This window comes from Echinops telfairi, unplaced genomic scaffold, assembly GCF_000313985.2.
Source record: "Echinops telfairi isolate 266 unplaced genomic scaffold, ASM31398v2 ScPeMD7_27;HRSCAF=92, whole genome shotgun sequence".
NCBI classification, from domain to species: Eukaryota; Metazoa; Chordata; class Mammalia; order Afrosoricida; family Tenrecidae; genus Echinops; species Echinops telfairi.
Genome location: NW_022103924.1, coordinates 3,535,432 through 3,546,778, shown reverse-complemented (window position 1 = coordinate 3,546,778; position 11,347 = coordinate 3,535,432). Strand labels below are relative to the sequence as shown.

At 43.1% G+C, this 11,347-nt stretch overlaps 1 protein-coding gene across 1 annotated transcript in view; it reads left to right on the top strand.

The window, feature by feature from the left end:
• Positions 1–11,347, top strand: part of AOPEP (aminopeptidase O (putative)) — a 537,030-nt gene that overhangs the window by 434,087 nt on the left and 91,596 nt on the right. Inside the window, exons 13-14 of the mRNA XM_045289429.1 lie at positions 307–338; positions 973–993. Coding sequence (XP_045145364.1) covers positions 307–338; positions 973–993 — 53 coding nt within the window. The remainder of the gene's footprint in view (positions 1–306; positions 339–972; positions 994–11,347) is intronic.

Below are 11,347 nucleotides of genomic sequence, written 5' to 3'. Positions count from 1 at the left end.
GGACTAAGGTGCACCTGTCCTAAGCCATGACATTTTCAATTGTCTCAGATACATGTGAAAGTTGGACATTGGATAAGAAAGACCAAGAAGAATTGGTGCATCTGATTTATGGTGCTGGCAAAGAATACTGAAAATACCACGGGTTGCCAAAAGAAGAACAACAAAACATCTGTCTTGCAAGAAGTGCCATTAGAATGTTCCTTAGAGGCATGGAAGTGGAGACTTCATCTCATAGACTTTGGACGTGTTGTCAGGAGAGAGCAGTTCCTGGAGAAGGGCATCATGCTGGGAAAAGGACAGGGCCAGCAAGAGAGAGAAAGGCCCTCAAGGATGGATTGGTACAGTGGCTGCCCGATGGGTTCAAACCTGAGAACAATGGTGGGGTAGTCCAGAAGGGGGCGGTGTTCTGTTCTGTCATACAGGGGTCGGCCTGGGGCAGAACTGACTCGGTGCCACTGGGCAAGTCACAGTTCAGGAGTTACACACTTCAGTTATACCCGTTTCATATGAGGAAACTTCAAAGAGTTTGTGGAAAAATGAAATGGGAAGATAATGGAATTTTTCCGTAGACTTTCTGAAACTCCCTTGTAGGTGAGAAAATGGAAAACTTTTATCTTGTCTAAATTAAAAGACCAAGTTCTTAATTATTACATTAGTTTTGAATGCCTGTAGTTAGCTAGTAGGCATTTAGATTTTTCTTTCCTTTTTCATTATGGTAAATATATAGGTAGGAAAACATTTGTCATCTCCATGGAGTTTTAGATATTTTCACATCTGGCATCTGGTTATGCTTCAGATATGATATCTTCAAAGAACAATATAGAAATGCCAAATTTCATTTTTTGGTCTTCTTGTAGCAACACGGGCTGGCTGTTTTGAGTGAGGTGGGCCTGAATCAGAACACTCACTTGTAAGAAGGCAATGACAGAGAGGTTTTGTCTCATAGTGTTGTGTCCACCACACATTGTTGAGAAGCAGCAAGTAGTAACTCAGGTATGCTGCTATCTCCACAGCCTCCAGCCCACGGCATTGAGTCTGTGTGCACGATGGTGAGGCTTTGTATTATGATATCATCACTGGGCTATTTTGAGACCTTAGGGAAGTTTACTTAGGTCAAAATACCAGATGGGCTTTTGTTGCTGAAAGGAGAGAGGAAGGGAGTGAACATTGACTGTCTTACTTTGTGCCTCTCACTGTATACTCACCCCAAATCTGTGAGACAAGTCACATCATCTCCATTTCCTATACTCAGAGGAGGTTATGTGACCCAGGTCACGTAGCTTCTAGGTGGCAAGGACAGAGGTGGCTAAGCCCACGTTTTCCAACATGTATCCTGTTGTCCGGTGCCCTTGTCTTGAGATAGTTCAACCAAAGTCATAGGCCAGCACTTTGAAACAAACAACAACAGTGTACATCAGCATGTTTTGTAAGGTCCTTGAACTTCAGAGAACAAGATACTCTCATAAAAAAGGTAAAGCAAAAGCAGACCACAGTATTTGCACTATATATTCATTGAAATAAATTCTTTTTTTTAAAGCCAGAAATGATGAGAAGATTGTTAGATTGAAGAGATTCTACCATGTCTAATATATGAGTATACATGAACGGAATTAATTCTTCAATTCTACATATTAGGAGATATTTATGATAAATCTAATGTTCTTTGTGGTCACTCCCATCTATCATGCTGCTGAACACAAAAGTCATGTTGTATACAGAATGGCTGGGTTTCTCCCTAGTAGAAAGAAGTTATGTTTGGTATCTGAACAACAATGAGAGTTTGCTGCTTGGCTGATCAGTGCTGGATCAAGTTCACATTCCCCAGCTCCCACTCCCCCACGTACCCTTGCAAGGGTAGACGCACAGCATGGGGAGGGAGGACAGGTCCTTTCTCACACAGAGATGTGAGCTCCCAGTTTCCTAATATGGACACGGCTGGGTCTGTGGAGCATTAAACATTGATTTAATCTTCTGGAAAAAGCATCCTATGAAAAGTACAGAGATTAGTTGCCAATTAATTTTGACCCAGCCCATTGTTTTCCTGGAGCACCTCCTTGTAAGGATCTAAGTCTTTAAAGAAAACTTTCTGGAAACTTTTTCCCATGCATTTCTTGTATTTGACACAAAGGGGTTGGACTTCACTGTACTCTGTGTGTGTATGTATGTATGTGTGATTTTACTCCTCAGCAGAGGCAGGTGATTTAGGCTCATGTGTTTTCTTGCACACGGAATCTTGTCAGGTTCCTTTAGGAGGTTAGATGAGAGGCAACTCAGTCTGAGAGCCTTGGTTTTTAAAAATGGACATGTCAGGGCCCCAGACTTCCAATACACAACCTCCTCCCCTAAAGGCACCTTGGAGCGTTTGCCTGTCCTTGAGTGTACACATCAAGATGCCACACCCATTCCATAGTGAGAAGTGACAGGCGGGTATCTAGACAGAAGTGCTTGTTTTTCAAGCTAGTTGAATGCTAACCTTTTTGTGTTTGCTTTTAATTACTTCCTAATTAATCTACTTTATTGTATAGGACATTTCCCAGAGTAATCTTCCTATAGCACTGATGAAGGTGTATGCCTTTCGTATACAGGGTGGTTCATTTGACTAGAACATGGTGCCCAAGCCCCAATGACTTCAACGTAGGGCCTATTTGGGCAAACAGTTCCTTTTGCACATAGAAAAGCTGATTCCCCTTGCCCCCATTGGCACAGACTGTCCCTAATCCTATCCAACAATCTTCCAAATGCAAAGGGTTTGTTTCAAGGGAATAGGTAGTGCCCATCCACATAGTTGGATGTATGTATACAGCATATGGACCAATATTAAATCATGTTCTGCTTAAGATCCAGAATAGTAGTATCCTATGAACCTGGCAAAAACTCTAGAAAGAAAGGCCTATGCCCATCCATTCTTGCCTCTCTTTTGGAGTAGAGTATTTGAGATCTTACACTTCGTTTTAGTTTGTTGGATGTCCATGTAACGGAGCCCTGGTGGTGTAGTGGTTACGAGTTGGGCTGCAATCCACATGGTCAGTAGTTAAAAACTACCAGCAGCTCTACAGGAGAAACCATGGGCTTTCTACTCCTGTAAACAGTTACAGTCAACACCGACTCAATGGAAGTGAATGTGTCCAGGTAAATTACCTTGCCCCAAAGTTTATCTCTAAATACACCGGTTGTCAAGTTAGTTACTACTAATGATGACCCCATGTGTGTCAGAGTAGAGCTGTGCTTCTTAGGATTTTCTTTTTATCTATTTTTTAATCATTTTATTGGGGGCTCGGACAGCTCTTATCACAATCCATACATCCATCTATTGTGTCAAGCACATCTGTACATTTGTTGGCATCATCATTTTCAAAACATTTTCTTTCTACTTGAGCCCTTGGTATCAGTCCCTCATTTCCCCTCCCTCACACGCCCTCCCTCCATAGGATTTTCATGGCTGACCTTTTCTGAGCTCGATCAGCAGGCCTGTTCCTCGAGGTGCTTGGGGATGAACTCCAGACTCTCACCTTTCACCTAGAAGCCAGCACGTGAACCCTTGACACCTCCCAGGAACTCCTATCTCCAAGTGTATGAGTTGTCATGAAGTACACCCTCATTCCTAAGAAGTGACACCCTGGATCACTCACTAGACTGCCCATTCAGCCCTGGACTGGGTTTGCCACCAGCCCAAGGGGACTTATGATGAAGGGTAGAGAGGAGGCCTGGCCATCCTCCATGGCATGGACTTTGAAATGTAGATGTTTCTTGAAAGCATCTACAATTCCATCTTGGTAACTTACTGGAAACAGGTCATCCTGGCTGTGCTTCAGGGGACTTTAAAGATCACTGATGCCTGCCTCCCTGTCCGAGATATGAATCTAAGTGGTCTGGGAGGTGCCGGAGAATTAGGACTGCTAGTCTCCCAGATGACTCTTGTAAGTAGTCCGGGGTGGGAACCACTAAGCTAAATTCAGTCTTAGGTGATGTTATATTTCAGCTGTGAAAGCTCATGAACGTTCAACTCCTGTAGGTAATTGCAGGCATACAGATGTCAAAGGGGATATATATCAGTATCCATTTTCTAGACTGTCTGTTTCAATTGACTTTTATGGTATGAGATTGTATTTTACAGGCCCTGTTTTGATCTGGAGTTTATCAGATCCACATAGTAAGCAGCTATTTTAAGGGAAATGCTCGTGCTAGATGTTCCCTAAGCTCTTGTGCTGGAGTTGAAAAGAATACTGTATTTCCAATCAGGAGACCTCAGGAACAAACAATGAGACATGCAAGGTAATAAAATTCTCTGAGCCTCGGTGTTCCCATTTCTAAAATGTGATGGTTGGGGGAAAGACCAGGGCAGTCTGTGTGTGTGAGTGTTGTTCAGTTCTGTTTCGGTTTTTCTTGCCCTAAAGCCACTGCTGTCCAGCGTCTCGGAATGCTGTGTTGCTTCTAATGCTTAGTTCTAATCATCTCAGGCTTGATAAATACCTGCTTCCTGCTCGGAGGACACGAAAAGAGTCATTTGATCTTCACAGTTCTGTGAGAAAGGAGGCCTGGAGAGGTCGTAGCTAAGATGAGGCAAGCCGGGATGGCAAACAAGACAAGCCATCTGGGTGCTCCTCACACTGTGTTCGCATGACCACCTTATCGCATTGCTTCTGTGAGGACAGGGAGGGCATCTTTTCATTTGTTACCATTGGGGGTGGGGGGCCGTATACAGTTCTTATCACAATCCATACATTCATCCATTGTCTCAAGCACTTTTGTACCTATGTTGCCATCATTCTCAAAATATTTTCTTTCTACTTGAGCCCTTGGTACCAGCACATTTCCTTCTCCCTCCCCACCCCTCATGAACCCTTGATAATTTATAAGTTATTATTTTTTTCATGTCTTACACCGACTGCTGTCACCCTTCACCCACTTTTCTGTTGTCCATCTCCCTGGGAGGGGGTTATATGTAGATCATTGTGATCGGTTTCCCTTTTCTCCCCCACCTTCCCCTTACCGTCCTGGTATGGCTACTCTCATTATTGGTCCTGAGGGGTTTTCTGTCTGGATTCCCTGTATTTCCAGCTCTTATCTGTACCAGTGTACATGCTCTGGTCTAGCCTGATTTGTAACGTAGAATTGGGGTCATGATAGATGGGGGTGGGGTTGGGAAGCATTAAAGAACTAGAGGAAAGCTGTATGGTTCATCAGTGCTATGCTGCACCCTGACTGGCTCGTCTCTCCCTTGTGACCCTTCTGTCAGGGGATGTCCAATTGTCTACAGATGGGCTTTGGGTCTCCACTCCGTACTCACCCTTATTCACAGTGATCTCATTTTTGTTCTGGGTCTTTGATGCCTGATGCCAGGGCGGGCATCTTACTCATCTCCAAGACCACAGATTCAGGCTCTGTTTTACAGTAGGCACTTGATATGTTGTTTAAGCTAGTAACACCTCCACATGGCCGATTTATATTTTTCCTCCTGTAATCTATGCCTGTAATCAGTGACAGCAACAGAGATACAATACTTGATTAAGCATTTTTAGAGTAGTTATATGTAATGTTTAGAAAGTATTGCCTTTGTTTTATTTATTAACGAGTCTTTAAAAACTTTTTATATGTAGGGTATAATCATATATCCTTAACTTCTCCATTTCACCTCTAGATGGAGGGCAATATTGTCATTGTGTGCCATTGAGTTGATTCTGGGTCACAGTGACCCTACAGGATAGAGTGGCACTGCCTGTAGCGTCTCCTGAGGGGAAATCTTTGCAGAAACGGATGCCAGGCCTTTTCTCCCACACAGGGACCAGTGGGTTAGAACCGCCTGCCCTTTGGTTAGCACGTAATCACTGTGCCACCAGAGAAATATTAGAACAATAAAAATTTCCCATTCCCTGTCTTCTTCTCTGTTACCCCCAAAAGAAAATAAGAGAAAGAAAAAGAGAGACCCACAATGCCTTTACTTATTCATATTTATCCTTGTCCAAAAGGTGTATGTAGGCAGCTTTGAAGGATAATGATTGCATGATTAAAAATAAGCAAATCAGAAAGACAAAGCAAAGTGAAAACCAGGGTAGAAAAGTAAAGATCAGATAGGGAACCAAATCAGCATACAAAATGCACACCCTGCCGTTCATCTGTGTTTCCGAAGGACAGGGAAAAGGGCAAATCACAGTGTCTGTGAGGTGAAACGTGAGCCAGTTGCCCACGTCCAACTATTCCTGATGTTGATACTAGAGAGAAGCTTTTCCTGGGGTTCCTCGCAGGGAATACTGTCTACCATAACAAACTACCCTCAAAACATCCTTAGGGTAAACATTGTGATAGATTTTTATGGGGCTGTTTATTATAATGCACCTCAATAAAGGTTAATGGCTTCTTACCAGAACATAATGAAATAAAAGGAATCTCACAGAGGGCCAGGAAGAAACAGTCCCGGGGTCAGCTTTATGGTGGTCTGCCAAAATCCAACAGTGGATTTTAGAGTGTCGAGGGTAGAGGAGTGGGCATTAAGGAATATGTGAGCCTCCTGAAAATTAAACTTGCGTGTGGCACGCGGTATAGTTGGAGTTTTTTCTAGGAAACTGATCGAGCCCTTTGCTTTCATCAGATTCTAAGAAGGGGTAAAAAAACGGAAGGACTGCGTATCCTAAATACTGCTCCCACCATGAAGTTCTGTGAAAGTTTTTGAGCAGCAGTGAACTCAGGTGTGTAGTTACGAAGAGGAAGCAGTTTGGTTACACAGTTTACTGCAGAGCGATAAGCTTCAGTGATAGGTTGAGCCAAGCGTGGGATTGATTTCCTTTTTGGAAAACGATGTTTATAAGGACATCCATTAAGAGGTCCATTTGGCAGGACAATCATCTTCTTCATGTAAAAAGTAGGTATTTGTTCAAATACAGAGATCAAATGGACAATACTATAAGTTATTCTTTTTCTAACATCAGCTGAAAATATAACTTAAATATTACACTCAAAAGATGAGAGACGAACATTTAATGACATAAACATTTGTAAATAAGGCCCCTGTTCCTTACGTGTCATTATATGCAACTTAAATTAACCTTGGTTTGACTTCCAGACCTGTATATCCAACATGTTAATTCACCCTGGATTTACATCGTCAATCAAGGCCTTCTGAAGCCAGCCGAAGTTTCTGGAATTCTTTGCTTCGGTCGGTAGTAAAGAGTATTGGGCTTCTTAGAGCAGATGATTTTCCTTCTACTGTGGTCAAGGGAGTGTCATTGGCCATTTGCAGCTGCTTGGGATAATGAATGGGCTCCCCGTTTCTGCCATCCAGGTCATCATGTTGACCAGGAGTACAGGTACACTGCTTCTCTACCTCTGTGGCTTCACGTAGTCACAGGCAGAATCCAGATGAGATCACACACCCTCATCACAGAATGAAATTGGTACCGCTACCTTTTTCCAGATGAAGACGTAATTTCCTCTTCGGACTCCACGAGGAAAACTAGAAAGAGAAAGATGTCTCCAAAAGTAATATCCAGCCACTAGGTTAAATAAGGCTTTGATTTTAAAGTAATGGCGTTTTCCTCAACTTCTGAAATTGTCTTCAGCTATTATAAGCTACTTTGACAAGAAGTTTTCTTCGAACAACTTCTTTTCAAAACTTGCATTGCTACTAAAATGAGGCACTTTTTAAAAGATACAATTCAAATAGAAAACATCTGCTTTTAAACAATAGTTTTAAAGTGCTTTCACCACATCCTCAAAGCTACTTTTACAGCACATAGCCTGAGCAGAGTGCCATCCTGCCGCCAGAATTCCAATTGTTTTAGAAAGTCTTATTCCGGCAGTTTCTCCCCACCCTACCTTCCTTGGTATCAGTCAGCCCATGAAGAAAGGAGAGAGAGAAGGAGAGGTGTATTGAAATTGTACTGGATACAATACAAAGTATTAATATTCATGTAGAGTCACACAATGATGTTGTCTCTCATTCTAGATTGAACGCAGCCCCTAGTGTCGTTGTGAATACACTTTTTGTAATTGTTATATGAGGGAATTACATACAGGTGGTGCAAATGATTTGTGCTAGGCAGCTAACCTAAAAGTTGGCAGTTCAAACCCAGAGAGTGGGGTAGGAAGAGGGGGAAAAATTCTGAGGTCTATCTACTTCGCTAGAGATTACAACCACGAAAACCCTGTGGAAACATTCTGCTTCATCATCCAGGGCCTCTATGCGGTGACTTGCAGTAGATCAAGAGCAGGGCGACAGGTTTGGTTTGCCTTCAGTGTTATCTCTATATTTTTAAGTTCATTTTAAAAACTACCCTGGCAATATAGCAGCTATGATTCTCTTTTTTTTAAAAGCACAATTCCAGAGGGTTTATGTATCTTAACACCGGAATTTCATTCAATCATTCCTTGATTCTTCCTTTCCTTTGTTTAAAAATATTTATTGGGAGGGGGGAGTGGGGGGAAGAGGAACTGTTACCAAGGGCTCAATAGAAAGTAAATGTCTAGAAAAGAATGAAGGCAACATATGTACAAATTCCCCTGATGCAAGTGATGTATGGATTTTGATAAGAGTTGTAAGAGTCCCCAATAAAAAGAAAAGAATAAAATAATAAATAGTAAAGTATATGTATATTTATTGGGCATCTACTATATGCCAGCAATGTTTCAGTGACTAGACAAAGGCCTGAGAACAAGAGAGCCAATATTTCTGCTTCCTCAACTTCCAGGAGGAGCCTGGTGGCACAGTGATTAAGTGCTGGGCTGCTAACAAGAGAATCATTGTTTAAACACATCGGCAGCTCTGAGGGGGTGATGTGGCAGTCGCCTTCTGTAGATAACAGCCTTCCAAATCCTGTGGGCAGTTCTACTCTGCTCTGTGAGTCGGAATCAACTGGGTGGCAATGGGGTTTTTGTGTCATGTACTTACAGACCAGTTGGAGAGCCAGAATTTAATCAATTGATATAGACTGTAAGAAGTTCTTTAAAGAAATCAATCAGGTGCTATTAGAAAGAATTGTGGGTGACAGTTTGGTTGGTTGGTGAGGGGCAAGGGAATGCCTCTCTGAATAAGTGTTGGTAAAGCCCAGAGCTAGAAGAGACATGGGAGCTGGCCAGGTAATGAGGAGAAGAAAAGACATCCTAGGTTTAAGAGAAGTGAGAGAATTATTGTAGGAAAGATCATTTAGGTTTCCTTTGGGAAGATGGGGGCTGGGAGGTCGCCACAGGACAAGCAAAGAAAATAGCTAGTGGGCACTTAGAATGGACCAAAGCTTTTATTGCCCACTCAACAAAGTCCTAGGAGGACTGAGTGACAGTTGGAAGCTTCCCTTGGTTCAGGTTGTGTCTGAAAAGGCTAGGTTCTCATGAGCTGGGTCATAGAAAGGAGGAGGGCTGCGTCAGTGACAGCTAGATGAGGTGGCTCGCTCTCCGTTGTGAAGATCTTCCCAGTGGTTCAATGTGATTCCGTGTGTGTGTGTGTGTGTGTGTGTGTGTGTGTGTGTGTCTACAACCAGATGAGGAATGAAGGGGGAAATCTGCACATAGTAACTGCCGCCCAGCTGTAACAACAGATTTTTTCATAGATGCCTTTATAAGATTGAATTTATTATAGTTCTCTCTATCGCTATCACTGGATCTTTGGAGTTCATTTTGTTTAGGTTTCTTCTGTGACTATATGCTGAAGAATTGTTGACAACGCGACAAAGAGGACACTGAAGGGTCCATTTAGGCACGGCTCTCTCTGTACATCAGTACTGAGCGGTTCCTATCAAGAGTTCCTGGAGCTAGTGAACTCTCAAGGGGGCAGGGGATACTAGTGGGTATAGGGAAGACTTCTGCCAGGGATAGAGTTCTCTTGATTAGTAGCACGGAAGCTTGAACAGCTCAAAGTTCTTGTTCCATTTAAAACTAAGCAGCTCTGCAATTATATAATACACTCCCCATGTAATTTTTTGGTGTAATTGTTACCTGCCTTTGTGGAGATGCACTCAAGATTTGCAAGGCGATAACTCTTTTCCGTTCATTTCCTTTGTAACATACGGGTGGTTGTACATTATATATAAGTAGATTCGATAACACTTTGAAAAATCTTTAGCAAATAAGCATACAAATCATAGCACCTAGCTATAAGAATGCTACAAAATAATTTTGACATGAGAGGGGCTTTAAATAGTTTGTGTAAAAATGGAATTGAAAGCTCTTGGGCATTTTTGTTATGTTATTATTACATAAATATTGATTAAGTTCGTTCCTCTATGTGTGTGTGTGTGTGTGTAGTTGATATATCAACTACTGATTGAGAAATGGGGAAAAATGTAACGGAATTTTTCAGGAAAACTTTGGAAGCCCGCCTTGTCTCTATTTATACTTAAACCCTTTCAAGGGTTGTTTTTTCTGTTTTATTTTGTTTTCCACCCCGCAAACAAACATGAAGTTAAGAATCCTCTATTTGGGCAAACTTGTTTATTTTAGGAATCAGAAGTGCATCTTCAATGTAATTTTATGAGGCTCAGTTATGAATATGGGACAAAGGGATGACATGAAGTTTTCCACTCTGATTCTCCATTAAGAAGCTACTCTTGTGTTAAATACTCCATGGCAAAGTTGCTTCTATTTAAAGGGGTGAGTTTGATCTTGGCTTTGATCTAAAGCTTTTGATCTTGAAAGAAGGATGGAGTAGCAATAGAAGAGAGGGGAAGACTTTTGTTTTTTTTTTAAAGAAAGGCAATAAAGTTGAAGGACGGTCAAAATCAGCCAACACAATTTCGACTTCTCTTCCACTTCTGGTTCATGTAATTTCTGATGCGGATGGAATTAATGCTTTCTGTGGGTGAACAGAAACACTTAGGGATAATCGCATGCTTTCATAAAAGAAGAAAACTTCCTTTTTAATTACGAAAGCAGGCTGGCCCCCTTTTCCATTCTATCTATTCACTTTGCGGGCTCCCGGGTGAGGGCCGCGCGTCCGCCCGAGCCGGGCAGTGCAGCGCCCGGGGCGTGGAACGCCTGAACGCAGCAGCGGTCCAGCGCCTCGCCGGGCGCGGCCCGCGGGCTCCGCTTCACGCTGTGGCCTCTCCGCGGGGCAGGTCACCTGGCCCTGCGCTGGGCTCTGCGGGGGCCACCGACCAACGTCGACTTAATGCAGTCCAGTGCACTCCTGGAGCAAAGCCCGTTAGCAAAGTTCCTTTCCCTCTGCTAACGCCACCGGGCAGTAAGGTGTCGGACCGGAGCGCAGGTGGCGGGCGCATCTCGTCTCCAGAGAAGCCCAGGCGCCTCGGCGCACCGGCGGGGGAGAGGTGATTCCGGCTCGCACCGCGGCCAGAAAAGCCTTTGGCTGGGGGCCCCGGGGCCCGCCGGGAAGTGGGTCGCAGAAAGGTACAGTGTGCGCGCCGGG